Source organism: Dromaius novaehollandiae, chromosome 2 (assembly GCF_036370855.1).
Source record: "Dromaius novaehollandiae isolate bDroNov1 chromosome 2, bDroNov1.hap1, whole genome shotgun sequence".
Classification (NCBI taxonomy): Eukaryota; Metazoa; Chordata; class Aves; order Casuariiformes; family Dromaiidae; genus Dromaius; species Dromaius novaehollandiae.
Window position 1 is genome coordinate 128,293,966 of NC_088099.1, and position 23,499 is coordinate 128,317,464.

The 23,499-nt window shown below is 37.1% G+C and overlaps 1 protein-coding gene across 1 annotated transcript in view; it reads right to left on the bottom strand.

Moving 5' to 3' along the window:
• Positions 1–11,848: 11,848 nt before the first annotated feature.
• KCNB2 (potassium voltage-gated channel subfamily B member 2) overlaps positions 11,849–23,499 on the bottom strand; it is a 204,518-nt gene continuing 192,867 nt past the window's right edge. The window contains exon 3 of the mRNA XM_064507398.1: positions 11,849–22,988. Within this exon, the coding sequence (XP_064363468.1) occupies positions 20,820–22,988 (2,169 nt within the window). The 3' untranslated portion in view covers positions 11,849–20,819. The remainder of the gene's footprint in view (positions 22,989–23,499) is intronic.

Below are 23,499 nucleotides of genomic sequence, written 5' to 3' on the forward strand. Positions count from 1 at the left end.
CGCTCCCCCGGCCCCACCCCTCCCCGCGCGGCAGCCATTCAGCGCGGCTCACCCCCCGCCTTGGCTGGCGTCACCTCCGCTGGCGGGCGGGGGCGGGATTAATTCAATTCTCTGAGGAAGGCGAGAGGGGGATCCGCGATTGGTTGAGGCGGCCGCGGCGCTGTTTCTGAGCGGGTGGGGGGGTGACGTTGTGCGCCCTCCCCCGACCAAAGGCGGGGGTGGGTTGGTCCGACCGTGTGGGCGGGAGGCGAAAGGGGGGGTTCCCTCTCCGTGGGGGGAAGGCGGGTGGGTGGCGGTTAGCCGGGTGGTGGCGGTGTGTTAGTGTGTGCGTCACAAGCCCTCAGGAGTCACACTTAAGGCGTTTTCATTTACTTCGAGCTGAATAAATGATGTAGCCCGGGCCCCTCAGTTGTAAGCGTTTTCCACCGTGCCGTCCTCTGACGGTTGGTGTAGTCATGTGGAGGTAAACGTCCGTTGGAAGAAAAGTTGAAGGAAATGCCTGCCTTGGAGCAGGTAGCTGTGAGAGCTGCGATGTTTCTGGGAGACTAAAAAACAAAGGAGGTGTTGTTTGTATGCACATTTGAAACAAAGGACTTCCCGTAAGAAGCATGTCTTTATGTGGATCCTGAACAGAAAAGACATTTGGTGCAGCTTCAGCTGCAACTAACTTTCCAGCCAGAAAACTACAAACTTTATGTTTTTTTGAAAGTCATCCTTCTTGTAGCCTGTGCCCTTCTGTTGTTCTGAGGTACTTTGGGCTACATCAATATTAGTAAAATAAGGAGTGGCTGTGGCTATTCGCTGATCCCGAGGGCGGGTGGCATGGCACAGCTTTTGTCCACATACCTTAACTTTTCCCTGGACTGAAAACAGGGTGGCTTCATCCATACTGCCCTTGGGGAAAAGTCCTGGTCCGCACTTTTTCCCCAAGCCATGCTTGCACACTGCCTGGGAGAGTACAGGCCACAACTAGGAGCGTGGTAACAAACCGCGACACTCGTGGAACAGTTACGGGGCCTGTGCCCTTGTGATGTTGATTCAGTAGTATGGAGGACTTCACCGTCTGTTCCCCATGCGTGTGCAATTGTACGCTTTCACACTCGCAGATGCTCCACATACAGTCCCTGGTGAATTAGAACTGTGAAAAGCAAGCTATGTTTGATAGTTTCAAAGAGATTATCACAGAGGGGCTTCAGGAGAAAAGTAACACAGCCTTAAGCTATGATTTTTATCTTTCTTCTTTTCATGGTGTCCTTATCTAGAAAAATGGTAGTACAGAGAGAGGTAGAGCGTGATGGCATTTATGTTGCTGTTGAACCTTACTTTTTGCTTTTTTTAACTGAGTATTAGCTATTAATATTACAGGAATGCATTTTTTACAATTATTTCCTGGATTTTATGAGGAAAACAATATGGGGAAAGGAAGGATGTGGTATGGGATATAGGTATCCTGAACTGGAACTTTTCTTTAAATGGGCCTGACAGAATTCCCTGGCAGAATTTAGAGATTTTTAAGCTGGCATGACAGGTTGGTCAAAGTTCATTAACTTTACAACAGTTTTGGATTAAGTCTTTCTCTTGCTTTCTTCTACTATTTGCTTCACTTACTATATTTCACACTGTTAGATGCAGCATTTTAGAATACACTCTTCCACTTCAGGAGTTTGAGAGTCCTCAGAGAACATTCATTGTTGTTCTTCTGACAAAAAGTACAAAAATGTAGTGGTTTCCTTGTGTTGAAGGCCTTCCTTTTAGATCCCTGTGTGAAGAGGCCTTACACATTTTTACCTTACTCCAGCCAGAATCAAGAATTCTGTTAAAAAATATTTATGAAAGAAGCTAGTGAGGTGAAAAAATGTACGCTGAAGACTCCAGGGCCCATACAGTAGTCTTTGTGATATGAATCCAGTTTATCCCCTTAGCTGTCTTCATTGCCTAAAAGGCACACCTCTAAAGTTGCTGATTTTTTTTTGGCTTGTTGTGTGGCAATGTTTGTTGCATGATAAAGCTTCTTCTTGCTTCAAAAACTGTAATTTTTCATGAGTGCTGTATCATAGGTTCTTGTTTTACCTTATCGGCAGTGCTGAGCCATGAGACTAGTTGAGTGAGTAGACAATAGAATGAGATGTATTAAAATCCTTACAACTGTGAAACATAAATATAGTTGTAATAGTGGTTATACAATATTGAATGCAGTTACTTTGGAACAAACATGAAAGAGATGGTTTTATGCTCTCGATACATGTTTAATAAGCCAAAATGCTGTTTTACTGTAATATACCTCATTAAATCAGTTCAATATAGAATGAGGGAAAAATCTAAGTAAGATAGCCTGAAAATTCAGTTAAAAGAATATTACTGAAGTTATTCAGCATATACAGAAATAAAGGATCAGACAAAGGTGTGATGGAATACTGTCAGAGATAACAGATCTTGGAAAATCATATCTGTCTAGAAATCACTGACAGAAGCTTTTCATTCAGTGAAGGATTCTATATATGATTCTGCCAGGATTATGTGAGGATGATACCATTTAGAAATTTCATGGATTTATTGGTATTATTACTTAGCCAATCATACAGAAGTAATTAGATGCAATAAATTCCTGAAAGGAGAAAAATGTGATGGAGCCTTGATGGGTGATGTTGATCTGCAGGAAATAGTTATAGCTCTGCAGCTGTGTTCTCTGTTTCCTTAATCCTCTGGAAATGCGTATGTTGTGGTTTCAAATGGTTTGGGCTTTGCAGGCAAAAGTGGCAAGTCTGAACCGATGACCGTGTACCATCACATGCCAAGTGAGTGCTGGGAAATTCCTGTGGTGAGGTACAGAGACAAAACTTCTACATGCAAGACTGTTTGGGAGTCCTGGAAGTCACTGCAGAAGCACGTGGCCCTTTGTGGATGGAGTCACTTGGTTCTAAGGTGACAGACTCCTTATGAGAATCTGATCAGTGGCAAGAAAAGAACTTTCTGACTAATTAAATAGAAAAACTATGAGAGAAAATGTGTGGAATTTCTTGGACCTTGTTCAGGAATAAGGAATTATCTAACAAACATGTTCCTATTTTGCCTTCCCTAACTTTAGATTATTTGGTTCTGTATCATAGATTTCTCCCGCTTTCATCGTAGATGCATATAATGAATTACATGAAAACAAATAGAAGTCTAGATTTCTCATGTTGTGAGTTCTTTTAGCACTTGTAAGATATTTGGGAGATATCTGAAGACTAAACATAAATCTCCTCTTTGTATACTTTAAATAATAGACAACAGATCATTAAGCTCATGTATGTATGAAAGAATAAACATTGCATTATTCTCGCTTAATACGATGCAGTATTACAGACAAACATATTAGGGTATTCAGTGTAATGAACTCAGCAGGGTCTCATCCCCTTTGCTGAGACTAACACACATACAGAAAAGGAATTCATAGGGATTTTATGCTACTGCAGCTGAAGAGCTACATTGGAGAGCCAAATGGAGTTAAAGACAATGTAGCTGACTGTCCCCCACCAGCCATGTCCATTAGTACAGTTGCATTAATGTGTGTGAAGCCAATGGTTTTATCACAGTGTGTGAAATTTGCATTATTAAGAAAAATGCTAACTTATTTTGCTGTATAGCACCGGCAGTAGTCCATCTTGTTACCAGAAACAAATACTCTTCACATTTTAGGACTTTACTAGCTGTCTCTTATTTTAACCTGGGACATGCTCTTATAGCCCTTATGCCAAACTCCGGATAAAGTTAAACAGAATTCTACTTGGCTAAGATTCTCCTTGGCCAGGCATTTAAATCTGTTAAACAAATTCATGGTGTGTACTCATTTAAATGATCTTTATGTATTACATTTTATGTAGATGAAGATTTCCTCAGAAATATATGCAGAATGAATCCCAGAGTTACTGACCAGATACTAATCTCTGTGGTATGCTAAATACTAACTGACATTTAGCAGTTTTCTGAGGAATTATTCTTGAGATACACTGTTTCAGCTTAGATAACTATGTTTCTAGGGAATTATTGTTAGGAACCTCTTGGAAACTTTGCTTGTTTAGAAGTCAGAAATTGTGGCTGCCCTACAATTCAGAATTTGTTTATGTATTTATTTATTTATTTTGCTTCGTGTGCCAGGAACTAGGAAGCTTTGAAACTATTCCTACTGTGAAAATAAAGTCTTAGAAATATGATTCTTTAGCTCTACTGATTAGATGAACATTGTATGTGTTTAACAGACTGGGAGAAAGAGGTGGGATTTTCAGCAATAGTATATTGTGAAATATTGAAGAGAGACATAAGTATATGTACTAGCATATGTCTAAAAGGGACAGAGAAGATGAGTTAGTAATAGACAATGCCAGAAAAACAAAGAATTTGAGATTTAATTGATTGGATGAAGCCAAATGTGATGCTGTTATCAACATACACTTCCAAACAAAAGAAGAATCATTTACCATTGTTTAAAAACTGAAAAGTCAGAGGTTGCTAAACCTTATATGATTTTCAACACTCTGTTTTAAATAGCTATTGTGAAAGCTTAATGATAGTGACAGGCTATGCCTCTGAACATAAGCACAGTAACAAAAGTACGTTGTCCTGATCAGACATACCACAATGAAAGTCAAATTAATTTGTAACATTACTACACTCCTGGAATTATAATTTTATTCATTCAGAGCTCTGGATACATTGCTGAGAGTCCCCATGATATAATTCTACAGAAGTCATGATTAAAAATTCTAAGGAGAACAAGATAAGCATATATGTTATCCAAAATTCACTCTCAGTGTTACCTGTGGGGAAATATTCAAGTGAAACTTTTCTCACAGATTTTGGAGGTAGCTACACAATTTAAGCAGCAGTGCCTATTTTAAAATGATTTTTTCATTTTCATTGGTTAGAATGAGGGTTCAGAGACATTATGAAGAAGAAATCAGTAACTACTGTTTTCTGTTACTGTTTAACTCTACGTAATTGATTTTCTTGATTACTAGAAATCTTATTTTTGCCCACCTCAAGAAATGGGGGTAACTTTCCTTTAGTTTTAAATAAGGTATGCATACTTGTGGAACTTGTTTGAAGTGATTAAATAGGACTTGCTTACATGATCCTCATGAGAAGAGAGGTCAGGCAAGCAAGAGTTCGGAAGAACTAGAGCAGTGGATCTACTGCTGCTGCAGTCAGAAGCTTCTTATTTTGCAGACATAATATTTCATAAGAAAATCAAGGACTAGATTGTGATGATTCTAGTCTGCATAAAATTTAATTTACTACCAGGTATATGAGCTTCATAGCCATCATAGTGATATGCAGGTTCTGCACTTCCATTTTTCTTTGTGGATGCACAATAATGTCCTGTCATACAGCTTCCTTTGGTTGAACTATGAGTTAGAGGTGTGAGAACTGTGGGATTCTCCTATCTATTGTGCCTTGAACTGAGAAACTTTTTATGACTGCAGCCATATTGTAGCACTTATGCAAGGTATTGCACAGTTTTGGTTTACAAACTACTGTGCTAAGATAAGGCCAGATTGTACAGAGACGTGCAGTGAGTGTGCATGTATGTGTATATGTATGTGCAGGTACCTGCTCAAGGAGTCATCAGACTTGCCACTAGTCACAAGGATAAGACCTTTTTATCATGTAGTTTCCCCTTCAGAGACTGGAGAACTAAAGGCATGGTTCTTGTATAAGAATGGGTGTGGATGGCAAGGTTGTAACTGTTTCTTTCCATATTTTAATAAATCTTTAAACTGACAATATTAAAAAAAAATGAAATGGGAAAGGTGATAAATGCAAGTGTTCCTTGAATGGTTGAGCTAGCAAATTCTAGTTTTTCACGGATCTGTGTTTTGTGGCTGGATTCCTTAGTGTTTCATAAGGCGCAAACTGAAGTATTTTGTGCAGTTGAGTCATTCATAATTGTTCTATTCAGTGTGGATTATCTGGAGTCTGAGAGTAAAGTTCACTTTGAACCTTCTTCCTTAATGAAGGCACTAATGGGTGCCTTTCTACCTACCTTTTTCCAGGAAACTTTCAAGGGATTTAATTCCTAATGAGAGAGATTCCCTCTTCTTTCATAGATTGAATTTGCCTGTAAGGGTAAAAGGCGTGAGGATTGGACTAGCAGTTCTGTATACCTGCAGGCGCATCTGTATGCTCTTTCTGTGCTCATCCAAGCCTTGGTTCTCACACCAAATAACCCAGCAATCACAGAATAAATTTTGTAAAAAAGCATTTTGTGATTGCTTCTTGAAGCATGTCTGTCTACTTCTGACCGTATATAATCAGTTCTTCTTGGAAGCAGTGATTTACATTGTGGCTTTCAGGATGCTGAGCAGAGAAGGCGAGTTTGTTTGCAATGTAAATTTAGATATGTTGATGTCAGTAATGTGTTTGTAACAGAATTTTGAATTATTGATGATTCTTGTTTTATTAAAAGATTATTAATACAGTTTATTAGACCAGTAGCTTTATTGGTTTGGATGGAAAGGTAGAATTCTCTGTGGACATTCCAATAACTTTGTAGCACTCTTGGAAAGCAGGTGTAAAGCCAGCCTAAACAGAGAGTGAATCCAGGTTTGAGACTCCATGGAAATAATAGTTCAGATCAACCAGCTGAGGGAGTCTGGACCAAGTTTTTAGAATAACTGGTGTGTTTTGGGATAGGTAGATGGACAGGGTAAATGTCTAAAATTGTCAGGTTTTCAATACTGATGTGGTCAGTTGTTGAATTCCTAGACTGCCTGACTAGCCAAAAATCTTACACAAATTGGTGACAACTGGGTACTTACAGGCAGTGTTTCTAAGCAAAAATACTTAACCCTGAGCTGAACTACATGCATGTGATAATGAACAGGCACTGTACCAAATATAATTGTGCTGTAAACTGTCAAAGCAATTTCTTTGGCCTTACTGCTAATAATCATTCCAAAACATCATTTACTTTAGGTCTAAACAGGAAATTGATGAAAGTCAATAGAAAGACTGATCATACCTTATTTCCCATTTAGCTTTATTTACAGTGAAAAGGTGCTGTTGTTTCTGTCCTTTTTGAAGTGTATTATTATTTTACTGACTTGATATGATAGATTGTTATTTGGATTGCATTAAGGCAGTCAGAAAAGAAGACACTATTGAAACATTTAAAGTTCAGACATCTGTTATTAGTTAATTGGAATGGAAACATTGAATGCCTTAACTCCTAGGATTTATAATCACAGTGAGATATACTATTTACCCAGATCTACTGTCAACACCACCAGAAGCTTCATTAGAAAGGCATTGAGCCAGATTCAGTAAGCCCACTGGGAGGTATGTGGGCTGAATAAATATGTGTCTGTCTGCACTGACTGATGTAGATATGTCCTTGCTGGGATGAAATTTAGAGGTATCACCCCTGAAAATAGTGGGATTCCAATAGCATAAAAAGATCATGACATTATTTTTGTGTTCACTGAGCTCATCCACTAAATGAGAACCTCACCAATAGTTAAGTTTACTCTAGTTGTTAGTTGCCAGGTAAAACAACTGAGAATTTGATGTATCAGGCTGTCACAAATATTGCTTGATTTCTATTTAAGGTCTAATATTCACTTAAAAGGATTTTTTAGCTTTTATAGTATGGATATGGATACTGTACCAATACTTCACATTTTACAACTCACCTCTTGCTATCTAGTTGAAGCCAGTTAACTGGAAGGATTTAAGAAGAAAAACTGCAGATCGTATGCCATTTGAAAACATAGCATAAGAAAACAAATAATAAAAATGGATAGATTTCATTTGGGAAGTAAAGCAATAGTTTCAACAGTAGTTTAAATGACAGTGAATGGTAAAATAACTCAACCTGATTTTTTTGCAATAGGAATGTCTAAATGGTAACTTAATAGAGATTAACAGTAAATTGTTGCTGTGCTGATTTCCAGTGTGGGAAGGAAGATAATCTGTAGAAAGCATGAGGAAGAAGGGTAGGAGATAATAAAACAAATCATGCATATTTATTATAATTTTAAAATTTATTTCTGTTGGCCATGATGATGTTTGCTTTGTCTTTACTTTCTGCAAAAAAGTTGTTTTTTATAGTTGTAGTGGTTCAATGTGATTAAGTGTTTTTAAGATACAGATTAATGCATTTGAAGGCACATTGGTGATTAACATATGTTTTTGTCTCTCTGACCCTGCTCCCTGTGGTCATGTCTCTATTAGTAAGAAAAAATGCATGTTTAACTACATTTTAGTTCACTTCGAGTAACTAATATCAGATAAAATCCTCATGAAGACAAGTCAGCTTGTAGTTTTAAGTCAAGTTAACAGCTGTGACTTAACTCTTGTTCCCTCTAGGCTCTCTGATGTTGTTGGCTAACAAAACTGCAGACTGGCTTTCACATAATCAGGTTAATAGTGTATATTTTGACCCTATCAAGTGTCAGTAACTGAGTATCTAAACAGTGAAAGTCTTCTGATGAGTTAGCTACAATAAATCAATAATCCACTTACTTTCTTTTTTCCATGGGAAGCGTGTAACTTTCTTATTTGTACAGTACTTTTTAAAAAAAAAAAAAAAAGCTGAAAAGAAGGAATTTTGTAGATGTAGAATTCAACTTTGAATCCTTTAGGTACTCAAAACTTCCACTAAAGCAGGCTCTCAAATTTCATTGGCTCATAGTATCTTGTTCAACAGTAGGATTTTATTAACACATAATGAGAAAATATGAAAAATCCCAGTGTGGATATGGCAGCTATAGCTTTCATAGATGTTAACTAGTTATGATTAGTTTTCAGGTTGATCAGGGCCTCTTGCATGATGTTGAGTATCGATAGCTGATGGCTCTGGGAGAACTGAGTAGGGTTCACTTTGTTTTTAAAACCAAGCATTAGAAAATGCCCAAAGTCAATTCTGTGCTGAAGGTCAGGCTTTGCTTCTGTCTGGTTGAGGCCCCACACTGCAGACCAGTTATAAGACCCAAAGTGAGGACCATTCCACTTATGTAATCCATGTGGATGAGGGCAAAGGAATAGGCTCAGTCCTTTCCAACCCCAGCTAACAGCCAGGTTAGCCCTTGAATGAAGGGCATTAACTGAGGGTAGTCTTTGATGCCTGACAGATCTATGGGCTTTCAGTGACAATGTCAAAGTTTCCATTTTTTGTTCTAATGCAGAATAAAAATACGAGTCAAAACCTCTGTGCTTCTTGCAAGATGGAGTTATGATTTTGATTAGTGTTTTCATCATGAATTGATGAAAAGAAAGTAACTTTATGCTTTGTGATCTTGGTATCATTTCACTGTAAGACAGAGAAGAAAAGGGTGCTGAAATAGTGAAAGGTAGCTGCTTACTTCCATGCAACTGACTTGAAAATTTGATACCTATTTATAGATATAATTTCAATCATGGATTCTGTGGTTCCCATAGATTAATTCTGCTGATATTGCAGTGCTTGAATGAAAATCTGTAAGTATTAAAAATTGCTGTTTGAAAGGTAAATTTGAGTTATTTTACTGGGGGAAATTTTATTGGCTTACAGCCCAAAAATGTTAGCTCTATTAATGGCCATTCTTGAATAACTCCACTAAAGGTTGATATTTCATTTGGATAAAGCCACAGTTCAGACAGTAAAGTATGCAAAGTCATGTTAGAAGACCTAGCTTTTCTTCTGATCTGGAAACTGGTTTGCTGTGACCACAAAAAGGTAATGAAGTTTCTTGTGGACACTTTCATCATTTGCTTATGCAGGCAATTGAGGCTTGTGATCTGTGAGGTACTCTGAAACCTTTAAAAAAACCCCAATCCACTGCATAATACAATATAGTCTATTTTGTTCATTTCTATCTTTCTTTGAGGTAGAAAAATGGACATGATTCCTAGGACTATAAAAAGATCAGAACAGATTTTGCTCAACTTCTGATTTATTTTTTTCTAGGCTCAGTGAAAATTTACATTCAAAGACTCAGCAGTAGATGATGAGGACCTCATGATAAAACTTGTGCAGTACATGAAAGTTTAATGTAAAGATGTCCTGACTATTTAGTTTTTCTTCTTTCCTCATACATTAGGATAGCTTCAGGTTTCCCTACTGAATAGATTAGAGAGGGGTACTTTTACCCTAACCTACTAGAACCTCAGTACTTTGCCAGTGTGATCTCTATGACCTGCTCTGTTCTGGAGCTGCTAAGAATACTTCTTCCTTTAGGACCTAATCTTACCACATAGCACATTTGCAGCTTAGCATAAAATAGTCTGCCTACTTTCTAGCAGTATTTGTGTTCAGCCACAGTTCAAATTACACCAGCAGAATAGTGGAGTTCTTCTGTTCTTGCCTTGTTTTTTCTTGCTAGCATCAAGTCCATTGCTTTCTTAGGCTGCCATGGAGTTGGGATGAGATACAATGAATATCCATCAATGTTAACATGGACATAAGCAACAACTATTTTTGGGGTGCTAGACATTCTTTTAAAATCAATTCCACAAGAAAGAAATGAAAGAAAGGAGGAGATAGAAAAAGGTGAAACAGTCAGCATGGAAAGTGATCTTAATCTCATTGCTTGATCTGAGCAATTTTTAGCTGTGTCTGAACTACTGTGTTGGCATATGCTCCCCCTGCATTTCTCCTGTGTGGTTTAGATTTTCTTTGCAATCAAAATCTAGGGGGTCAAATAGCTTACACAAGACCCAGGTCTTGCTCCAGAGTAGAGTCAGAGTGCAGCCAGAATGTGCACTTAGAGCTGTATTTTTGGAGATGCTTTCAAGTACTGTGGATGGATGTGGGGGCTGAAGACAGCTTGTATATTGAATATTATATAAAACACAAATTCCTCTATTTCAGATGCAATGGTTCAGATCAATGCCAAGAAGAAGAGACTGGGAGAAGAAATAAGAAGGATGTGGGTTTTGCTTTTAAGGAAAGAAGAGGTTGGAATACATTTAAAGAAGAACAGAGGAAGGATCAAATTTAGATTTATGAGCAGTGCTACACATATTGAGAAGGAACCCTTAGATTAAAAGCTGAAAAGGAAAAAGTTATGCAGTGCAACAAACTGCACCTTGATGGGGGTGTGAACCTAAACTGTGCCTTTAAGCTGTCTGATAATAACTGTAATCAACATGCTCACCAAAGGGCAGTATTTGGTTCTGCATTTTTATTTCATTGTATTACAGTTCAGATGTAGAAATTAAAAAATAGCCTTCTCTTTTGAAGATGAAAAAATCATATTCCTTATTTTCTGAACCATACAGATGCTCTATTTTTGCTACATTTGCATCAAGCTTTGCATATAAAAAAATAATTATTTCCATGACTCATCTTGAAGGAAAAAATATTCTCAGTACAACTTACACCTGCTTTCTCTCACAGTTTTTGGGCTATAAAAAATTGGCCCACCTTAAGCAAAATTCTTGAGTTCTGGGCTGGGTTGTTGCTTACTAGTAAACTAAACAAGAGTTTTGTGTATTTACCACTCCTAAATATTAGGCTGAGGGACTTCAGCTTGAATATTCAAAAAAGCTGATAAATCTTTCAATGCTTCTGCTTTCCATCCTGCAGGCAATAGTATTTACTCATCCTTGTAAAGTGTTTTGAGGTCTTATATCTATGACAGTGCGAGTGGTAGTTATGCAGAGAGAACAAAAGGCGTGGAAGCACTATATTTCATTTTTAGAAAAATAATGGATTCTGACTTTATTTGCATAGCCATATAATTTATTTCTTTACACATTGTCTGCCAGAGATCCCTGTATAATATTGTCAAATAATGATCTAAAGACACTATGGATTATTATTTTGGTATATATGCAATGTTCAATGTAAAGTGGTTTCATGCAGAGAACTGAAATGAGACACAGATGATTCATTTACACATTTATTTACTATTCTGCTTATTCTGTCAGACTGAAATGGAGAACAATGCATTTATTTTACAGACATTTGACATAAACTAAACAGGTATTTTGATGTTGAACAATTGTACAGACTACAACATGCATATTAATATGTTGATTGGTGCAGAAATATTTAGTTGATCAGCAAAATCTAGTATAATGAAAAATAATAATCACATTTCCTTTTTTATGAAGTTAAAATGCAGCTGATATGGAGACATTGATACAAATACCATTAAATGTGAGAAGTTATTATTCTAATGGGATAACATGGTTAGCTGAAAAAGCTATTGTCAAACAGTCTTATCTACAGAAAGAAATTAAATAAAATGTTTCTAACAGATACAATAATAATGAAACGAAGTATGTTTGATGCAATTACCATTGCAAAATGCCCTATATTTCCCTACCCCACCCCCAAATACAAACAATGAAAGAAGCAAAAGCAGCATATTCTCCCACAAAATGTCTGGGGCATTTTGTAAAGGCAGATGAATGACATTAGACAAGATTTATCACATATGCTTGTATCTCCTAGTGACAGTTCTTTTAAAGAAAGATATGCTGTTAACATAGCATTTTATGATGAAATGCTGCGAATTCTGTAAAATTGAACAATAGTGAAGACACTGCTATTGCGCCAAGAGAACCTGAAAAAATACTGTTGTGCTTTTTTTCTTGCAGCATTCAGAGCATTCACAGAGGAATACAAAGTAAAGTTCATTAAACTCAATAGAACTAATAATAGTCATGCTACTGTACCTACGAAACTAACACAGTAATAACTTATGAATTACTACATATTTTTAGTTGTTATTTACAGTGTTCTTAAAGCAATAGGCTATGTAGTCAACTCTCAGGTTCTTTGTACACTAATCCCCCCATGTTTCAGTTTATCAGCATGGCTACCTTTTATCTTTTGAAAGAGTTACATAGCTAAAACTCTGAATAATTCTTTGTAAATTTAGAGGTATAAATCCAGAACTCTGCATCCTAGCAGAAGTGCCCATGATTGTCCCCAACTACTTTTTTTTTCCTATTTTTGTTTTGCAACATGTGTTAGAAACTGTTCTTTTTGCCTAAAGCTATAATATATTCCTCCATCCTTCGGTTTTATACAGGCAGAATTCTCACTGGCTTTGTGCTTAAGGGCTTCAAGAACAGGCATAAATGTTTCATATTCTGAACTTCCACTGAGAGATGCTATCTGAGCAAAACTTAGAGCCAAAATATCAGTATAAAACAGCTGTTCCTCACCTTGCAATTGTTAGAGAAGTAAAATAAGGAATAGGCTTTTTGGTTTTTTGCATTACTTTTTACGAGATTTTTCCTAGAGATCAGAGCAACTAAGCACATGAAGATCAAAAATCGCTCACCCGCCCCCAGTTTAAATCAGTTTCAGCAGATGATCCAAATGGAAAGATTGTAGATGGGCAAAAAAAATTCAAGCTGGGTATATATCCTCCATCACTGCTTAGCCATGTGCACCACTGTTTGCTCTTATTCATATTGGTATGGATTAAAAGTCACTTTGTTGAGTGAAATAGAGCTACTTGCAGTCAGTTTAATCATTCCTGATTTAATGATTTTTGGAGTGAGACTGGAATTAGGGCTGTCTGCGAAGTCTTAATCAAATGTAGCACCAACTTTAGAGTAAATTGACTGTAGTAATATGAAACACTCAAGAGTGAGGTCCAAGTTGCAAACCACAAGTATCCAAGGATTATCAAGAGCTTCTTGTTTAGCTGATTCCACCTGGACTACGTTGGATAATAGATTGGGGACAATTTCATCTTTATAAATGGACATATGTTGTTCTTTCTGTGCCGCATTGCTGATGGCAATAGCACAGTTAAGGACTAGATGTACTGGAAGTAGTAGCTGTGCTAGAGATAGGCTATGTCTACATTAGCAGGTAGTACAACACAATAGAAGCAGATCTGTTGAGGAAAACAGTTTCTGCTGAGGATGGGACATATACACTGTATGTTTCAGGGATACTGTTCTGGACTAGCTTAGTCTGGTCCCAAGTCCTGAGTGCTCAGTACTGGTTGTAGCACATGAGATACCTTCATGGAACAAGTCTGCTAGTCTAGTTTCTTCCAAAATTAATCTAGTTTGCGTAGTCCAAGGTTACTCTGTGATGTGAACCAAATCACAGAAAGTGGGGATGACTGAGAGATTCACTTGAAAAGAACTTTCCTGATTCCTGCTAAGATGCCAGTGTAGACATAGCCATAGACTTCCAGATTTAGAAACATATAGATACAGATGTTTGAACAGCCCAGCCCCTTTGACAATGAATTATTTTTGCTGTACTACTGATAGTCTCTCGTTACGAAATACTTAATGAAAGTACTTCAGGTTCATTTTGCTACAATAAATTTGAAAGATAATGTAACACAAGACACAGCTTTTAAGTTTTCTTATATAGCAAAATTTTCCTTCTAGTAAGTGTGCTTTGTTCTTGCTGAAGTTAAAAATGGATTTAAATGCTAATTTGAGGCCAAAATTTAACGTAATGAAATTAATTACCCAGACTGCTCTTAGGTTCAAGTTTTATATTAAGCACAGTCAATGTCCAGTGTAATGGTGTCACCATTGTGTTTGGTTCATAGGTTTAATCAGGAAAATCTTATCTTCTGAATTAAAAGTTAGTTAATACCATGTTCTTTAGCTACTTTTAACTAAAAAGAGCAGTACTACTCCTGCTACTTCCTAATTCTACAATGGGATCCATCTGGATCTGTGTTAGACATCATAAAAGAGAGTTAAATAGCAATCAACAAAAATATAGGTCTATACATAGGGTACCACTGCTGTTTTGGAAGAAATCTCAATTGCAGCTAAAGGGTAATATTGCTTAAATATCATAACACATTTCCAAACAGTATTATTTAAACCTGCAACAGGAGAAATACAAAGACAAGTTATGTTACTCCATGTGTAGATGTTATATGGTATGTAATTACTGAACAAGAAACCATCACCTGATAGAAAAAAATGTCATCAATGCCTGCCAGTCATCTAACCTTTCTTAATTAAGGAAACTGATAGAGCAGCTGGGAAAGATTTGGCTCTCACCCGATGTGTTTTAGAATATGAAAGCATTTCAGCTGGAGTTTAAACTGAGTACTGCTAAATAATAACAATTTATTGGACAAGAGACAAATATCCATACTTCTACTGATGGCTCTCTCAGTAGCATTTAACAGTCAAATAGAAACTGCTTTTAACAAAGCTCTTGCGAAAACACTGAACAAATGCACTGAAACATCTTACAGGATGACAGAGACACTGGAGGAGTCACAGCATTTCAAAATCAGAAAACTTGTGAAGTTGTGAGATGGTATGGCTGCAACAATAACACAGAAATGACTCTCGGTTCTTCTAGCTCCTCAGTTCAAATGCCAGAGTTAGTAACTATCTGGCCATTTACACCAGACTATCAAAATAATTTCCTGATAAACAAGACACCTGTATCATCTTGTTTGGTGGGCTGCCTTCTAACTGCTCCCAAGTGGCAGAGGAGGTTGGTGTTTCAGAAGGCAAGGGGAAGAGATCCAAAGATCAACAATGACGGGAGCATACAGTATCTTGTTTTTCAGGAAACTATTCTGGAGAACAATTACAGATCAGATGCTCCTGTAGCAGACAAGTAGGTAGTAACATCACTGAGCATCTCTGGAGAGACCTGTTGGATCTTTGGAAAAAGCAGATGCAGTAGGGCAGGAATTATATCTTTGCAACTGGTATTTTTGCCTCATTAAGTGTGAACAAGGACTACACTATACATGTTTTATTATATCTCTAGTTTATACAGTATATATATATGTTTATAGTGCCTTGTTTACTTGCAGTTTTTCCTGCCTTTCTTCCCCCTTTGCTGTATTTGCATTTCCTGCTGAATCTGTGCTGGCTACTATGAAAAAACACATTTCTTGCATTTTTTGCTTTTAAAATGTTTTCTGCATGATCAAAATAATAAATTTTGTTTTCTGTCCAAATGATTCCAAAATTACATGAATGAAAAAATAGTCTGTTCAGCCTTGTACATTTTCACCAGGTTAACCTCCAACTACTGTATTTGCAAAAGCACCTGAAAAAAAACAACAGGCCTTTGTACCGAACTGCTGTTTAAAAGGAAGGGGTTGAAGGACTTAATTAAATAATTAAAGGGAACAGAAACCTCAGTGTTCAAGAGGCTTTACTTGCCATATTCCATGGCATTTTCTTAAGAATTCTGATTCTTGTATTCAGGGATTTTCCATGTCCAATTTAGCCTGTTTCTAGATATAACTGATTTCTGTGTATTTTTTCACTATATAATTCTGAGTCTAGTTGGAAGGAACCTTGTTTCAGACTGGTCTAAAGAAATATAAGCAAGCTTCGGCTGCATGTACGAGAATAGGCCTACTTTTAAAACAAGCAGTTGTTTTTCACTTACAGGAGTAAGCAAGGAATAAAAATATAATACCAGATGTTATCTATTATGAAAAGACTCAAGAAACCAATTGTCATTTTGATCTATGTATGTTATAATCAAAAATACTATTTTCTATATGCACTTTTGGTTATGTAATATTGTATTAAAAAGAAACAGCTCTTCAAGTCAGTTGCTGTAGTGTTGGATCAGATATCACCTCTTTAACATCATTAATGTTTGAATTTTGAGACCAATTTTGAAGTGAGGACACAGTGCATTAGATTGCTGCATTCGCACAGAGGCTCCTATGTTGTAGACAAGCATTAAAAGGCCTTTTGTGTTTTTATTTAAAAAAGTGTATTTTATATAAATTCTGTAGTGCAATAACTTCCTACTCCATGTTACATTCTTTACATTATATGATTCCCCTGTAAACAGCTTTCCTGTATGTACTTACTTTGCAGTTTGTGCGATACATTATTCCCCCCCACCCTCTATTTGGAGTAATGTGACTATTTACTCAAAAATTCTTCTGATTATTATGTGAAAATCATTTAAATGTGTACATTTGGTTTCATCACTGAAAATTAATTAAAACTTTGATTCAGGATTCTGTTAGTTAGTATAAAATATAAAAAATAGATTGTTTAATTTCAAAGTTACCTCCCTGAACAATTCTCATTTTCCAGTGATACAAAGAGTCAGACTCCTCTCGGGTGCACAGGGGAGCAGCTTCATCTTAAGACTCCTTAAGTTGTTTTGAAATTCCAGAACTTTTTGGCTCCAGAACTCAAAAAAGTCTCCCCTTCCTGTACTGAAGGGATGAATGGGTCCAAAATGGCTTTGAGATTTTAGAAAAACAGAAAAATATTTTCAAGTAGTTTTGCATAATTTACCACATAGCAATTCAAATTCATTATGAACAAAGTGATTCTGGTCTGCACTTCTTATACATGCTATACTGGAATAAAAGCTAGGTCCAGTCCTGCACCTCTGCTCAAGTAAATATTTTGATTAGGAGTTATGCATGAGCTAGATATTCAGGAGTGGATCCTATGTGTTCAGTGAAGACTGGCAACATCAACTATCCAAACCTGTGATTCAGCATAGTCAAAACTATGCAACAAATCAATCAAATTATAACAAAAGCACTTCTAAAGCTTGATGCTTTTGCCTCCAAGATTTCTAAAATTACAATATCTGTTAATAAAGAAAATTGCATTTGTTTTGCTTGTACAATTTCAAAATATCTATGCTTCTCTGAAATCATTTAAAATAGAGCAGTCAATAAGGGTCTGGTCTTCACTTACCTGACTAATACAGTTAAAGCTCCTGTTGGCTTTACTGGGAGAAAGTCCTGCTGACCTCATTTACCTTTCATTCAGTCCCGATTTCTGGCAAACTCCCATCGGAGGAATTTGTCTGCACAAGGACTGAGGTTTTGATTTTACCACTACTGAATTTTTAGTGTTTTAAATGGGGCAGAATCCAGTTTGCATGAAGTACTGATTTAGCTCGAGAGCTTTAGGAATCAAATCTCTGCTCCTGCAATGAATTCCCTGTGGCTGGACTCCTGCCTTTCTACAAAGTGCCACAGATCTGAGAGGGCTTTTAGAAAGAGCAAGGGTCAGCTGGAGCAAGAGCACATAGTAGGAACAGGAAAGAAACCTCATTCTTGCCAGGACAACACAATTATCTTGAATGGGAGTTTTCTGTGGATCCAAAATATAGGATCAGGTCCCATTTGGACTTTATTTGGTCTTCATTAGTTCACTAGGATCTAAAGGCAGATCAAATAGGCCCATGTGATTTCATAAAGCTGCACATAGAAAATACAGACCAACACTTTAGGCATATAAAAATTCACTGGCATTTAGTTTGAGTCACTGAAAATATCTAGCAAGAAAAAATAAAAATCAATATAGAAGATTAATGACTATAAAATACTGAAGAGCTAAGTTTTGGAACAGTGAGACATAACATGATTGAAAAATGTTAAGCAGAATGTCATAGGTAAAATCATATGTAGCAACAAGTTGCAATGAACTGCAACTAAAGACAAAAAAAAATTTTTTTTTTGAGAATTAATGACCAGACATTGTTCTGAAGAAATAACCTTATACTTCCAATGTTTCAGATAGCTAAAGAAACACCTCAGTGTCATCTGGTAACAAAAAACCACCCTTAGAAAAAAATCCTTTTTTTAGACTAAGGGATTATGTTGTGCTCATTATTTGGTTCAGCCACTGGAATCCACGTTTTGGGGCTTTTCAAACTTGCCTCTTTTCTATGGGCCAGACTTGAGCAATGTCTGTGGAATCAGCCCTGCCATTTCAAGCAGAAGTCAATGTTGCTATAAAAATAACTGTTCTTTTACTTTAAATGCATTATGCACCTGGTTTTTTACTCATTTCAGTGACAGAAAATGACACATAAGTGTAAATTATCCTAGGTCCACTGTGGGGAGTAGAGACATAGTGTTATAAACCAGTGTTGGTCTAAAGTGTTTTTAAGGCTTCTGTTACTGTTGTCTCACAGACTTTACAATGCTTATTACAGTTCTGATCTGGAAGCAGCATTTTCTCAGTCTCATGCATGGGGAACTGTGAGGCAGCAAGCCTGTGGAGCAGCGGGGAACTGATACTAGAATTTCTGAACACCTCGTCAGCCTTTCAACCTCTGGCCATCAGCTGGGAGACTGGACTACTGCTCTTACAAAGCTGTTGTAAGGCAGTATCCAATTTTGACAGAAATCAGAGGACAGTAAATATATATATATATATATACATATATTCTGTTTTTCTAAAAGAAAGGCCATTTTATAGGGCATGCTTGTGTAGTTGCATATTTTTGCCTATGACTGGGATTAATGAATTGGATAAACCTTTTATGAGTCAAGAAATTAAAAAAGATTTCTAGGAATTTTTTTTTTTATAGCACAGGAAGCTACTGGTGCTAGGTATAAAATTAATAGCTTTGTTCAGACAGTGGTTAGATGGGTACTTAGTACTGAAGGCTTTGGTTCAGCATCTTTCTTTCACAGAGCTGATATATGGCTGGAGAGTATCAGAGAAACGGAAGATACTTTTGCAGGGGTATGTGGAGCTACTGACATTTCCTTATATTTGAGTATTCTTCCTTCACTAATACAAGGGTGGAATGGCCTCGGCTTTCAGAATAGCTTGGAATATGGGTTGAGGCAAAGTTGCTGAGTCAGGTAATATCTTCTACCAGTCCAGAAGTTTGAGTTGAGAAACACAAGCTTCTGGGCACTGAAGACCTGGGACAAATCTTAGTATGTGCCTGAAGGACTGTCTGTTTTTTCCAACTATATCAGTTGTGATAATAAAAGGTATTACCTCTCCGTACAAAAGCTTTCCTCTTTTATGTCTTTACACTGTAATGGCTACAACAACGCTACCATTATTGACATATGGGCACTGCATGTAAAGAAAAGGGGATTTATAGCTGGAGAGGAAGGAGAGTTATCAAGAATTCACAAAGATCATGTAGAAGCAAATATTGTTAAGTCATAGGAAAAAAAGAATGTGGGGAATATTTCTTTTAATATCAAGTTAAAAGAAATATATTAGAAGAGAGATTTTTTGAACATGTCTATATAGCCATTTGGCACTATTTATGGCCACAGAAATAAGTCTGTTTTTTTTTTTTTATTTATTTTAAAATGGAACATTTTTCCTTGTTATGAAATGTTGGCAGTATTCTATAAAAATATCGAATGCTTCAAGTTCTGGTCATTAAGTCTTTGCTTTTCCTCACAGGATCATTAATTAAACTGACAAATGCAATAAGTAAAGTTATGCAAATAAAAAAGAAAACCCTACTGTGATTTACAGCACAGATAAATTAAAGTACTGTAGTCCCTTATTTAACAGATATACCCATGAGCTTTTTAACAGAAAGCAAGTATGTGAGATGCTTTAAGTAGAAGTTGCAATTTTGCAACATAAGTCTGTACAAAACCTCCAGGCAGCATGCTGTGAAGGAAGTACCTGTGTCCCAGGAAACTCTTTTTCCATAAATCCTTGTTAACAGTAGCTTTCCCCCCAACCCCAAACTATTTACAAATATATGCATTTTGCAAGCTCAAAGCACCTTGTTTCACATCATTATGAATGCATGCATTGACATTTCATCCTTTCATGTGCAAATTCTAAAATTCATTGTAACCAAGAAAACAAAAAAGTTAAAAGAGTTCAAAATCTGTCTACAATCATAAGTGAAAGGATCAAGAATGTCAGATGTTGCAGAACACGGGCTCCAAATAGAGCTCTCTTTATTTTATTCACTGTTCTTGGGTCATTTTTTTCCTGTTTTTTAAATTTGTTACAAAAGAAGTCTTTTTAAATTAAACAGTATTTAAACTAAACAACTCTTCATGCCATGCAAAAATAATATTTTATGCACTTTTTTTGAGGCTTCCCACATTTTAGTTCATAGGCATTGCTAACTGTGGTTTAAGAAAAAGTATTTTTATTGCTTTTGTAACTAGTCACATGCTAGTTTCACGTGTGGGACAGTAACCAGTTTCTCCTGGATTTGAATGAATTTCTGGGGCAAACAAATGGTTTTCCATTTTGTGACCTTCTTGGTTACTGTCTTTCTTTACCTCACCCACAGCATGGTAAATGTCTTGAGTACAGTTGTGACTCATGCTTTTGGGTGAAGAAGAGCTGACCTGTGGCTCCTCTGTTAAATGGCTGCCATCACTGTGTTTATCTCCATAGCAATTTGTCTTGATATCCGTTTGCTTTTCGTGTTTTATACCATGTAACTCCATAAACTCTTCTTCTTCTCCAGTGTCTATTTCAGTGAAGCTCCTCCTCTCTTTTGAAGGGAAAGTGAAAACCTTTTGTTTGGGAAACAGAGGGGATGATTTCTTAGAAGGTCCCTGACAAAGCACTGATGCATCAGCACCAAGTAAAGGTCGTTCTCCTTGGGGTGAATTTTCTTCTAGAAGAATGGTGCTGATGTGCTGAGGGGTGGACTGTGCAAAGTCTGCTCCTGCCGTTACTGGCAAAGGCCTTGCAGTGCTTGGTGGAGTTTGTGGAGCACTACCTCGATTGTCTTTGAAATTAACTTTAAGGGATCTAGATTTTAATGGATTGCTACCTTTCAGAGAACTTTTGGGGCTTTCCATGGCAGTGTCGAAATGCAAGTTACCATGTAAAACAGTTTGGGATCCACTGCCATCACTGATTACAGCTCTGTCAATTGGATTACAGTCAAAGGTGATATCAGTTGGAGAAAACATTTTATCTTTTGTGAATGGTATAAACTGAGAACTTTTTATTCTTTGGTTATCTTCTACGTTAACAGAATCAGATGGAAATCTCATTTGCAAGTGATGAGAGCCAGGGAACAGAGAAAGTGGGGACCTCTCTGTTTCTGTGAAGTCAGTTGCACAGCTGGCAAAACTATCGATACTAGATGTGCTTCTCATGTCTGTTATTATGTCTGTAGGTCCAGCTGGCAATTGATCTCTCTGACCTGTAACTTCTTCCATTTCTATTTCTTCTTCATACACAGGTGGTTTTTCTGACTGGTCTTGGTAACCAGCATTAAGATTAGGCTGAGACTGAGTTTTAGTAATTTCATTATACAACATCTCCAGTTTCTGGGCGCTCAGGTGTTGTGGGCTGGAGGATGCTGCGGCATTGTTTAATTGCTCATGAGAGTCTTGTTGACTAACTTCTTGGTATTTGTTCTCATAAGACTTGTTTGAGCTTGTTTCAGACATTGTCCTTCTGGCCCATTTCCACCGGCTTGGGGACAGGTGGTTGTCATCGGGTGTCTCCTTTGGATTGGCTGGTTCTCCAGGCTTACCTGAATCTACTGCTACATCAATCATTTCCATACTGCGAGCAAAGGCATCTTTCAGGTTCATGGAGACAATACTGCCATTTCTTTTAGCTCGCTCTAGTGCTTCTCTCCTTTTAATCGCCTTCTCCTGTCGTTTCTGCTCCTTGTAAAACTCTGAGAAATTATTCACAATAATTGGTATGGGCAGAGCTATGACCAGCACTCCAGCAATACAGCACAGTCCTCCAACTATTTTTCCTAATAAAGTCTTAGGATAAATGTCACCATATCCCACAGTAGTCATAGTGATTGTGGCCCACCAAAATGATGCAGGGATACTGGTAAATTTTGTAGCATCCTCATCCTTTTCAGCAAAGAATACAAGACTTGAAAATATCATTATTCCCATGGCTAAAAATAATATCAACAAGCCCAATTCATTGTAACTCCGTCTGAGAGTAAAACCTAAAGATTGAAGGCCTGTTGAATGTCTGGCGAGTTTAAGAATCCTTAGTATCCTCATAATACGAAATATCTGAACTACACGTCTGACGTTTTGGAACTGCAGTACACTTTTATTGGACTCCGTGAGGAAAATGGTGACATAATACGGCAAAATTGCCAGTAAATCAATAACATTTAATGGGCCTTTGAAGAACTTCCACTTGTTTGGTGAGGATAGAAAGCGCAAAAGGTACTCCATGGTAAACCAAGCAATACACACAGCTTCAACATGTGCTAGCTGAGGGTTGTCATTTGGCTGCCCAAATTCATCTATTTCTTGAAGCTCTGGCAGTGTGTTAAGAGACAAAGCAATAGTGGACAGTACGATGAACAGAATGGATACGATGGCCAAAATCTGTAAAACAAAATAAACAATGGTCTGATTAGAAAACTGTCCTGGACACTGATACAAGTGTAGTTGGGACCTTTCGTATTTTGAAGTATCCCAAACAGCAACTATCTCTCCTACCAGTGCTGCTTCCTATGTGAGTCTTTATTACGGGAATAAGGTGCATTTATTTCTCCTGCTAAGTGAATCATGGACCAACTCATTCTCCACACAGCCCAATGAGAAGACATGCTCTGGTGAATATGTTCTACTTAGGGCATTATACATCTCTTTAAAGCTTCTGCTACCCACAACAGAAAAAGAAACCAATCTTAGTAAAGTGTTTGCTAAGATGAGGAAGGAGAATGATGGTAATAACACTGCACACGTGGGCAGGGCTGAACAATGAAATTTTTTAATGGCCTGTAGCTAGAACAAAAGTCAGACAAAAGGAAATGCTATTGTAGAGCAATGACTACCTTCCAAACTGTGAAAGTTGGTTATATCAGGTTTCACTGTAAGGCTTGAAGCTTAAATG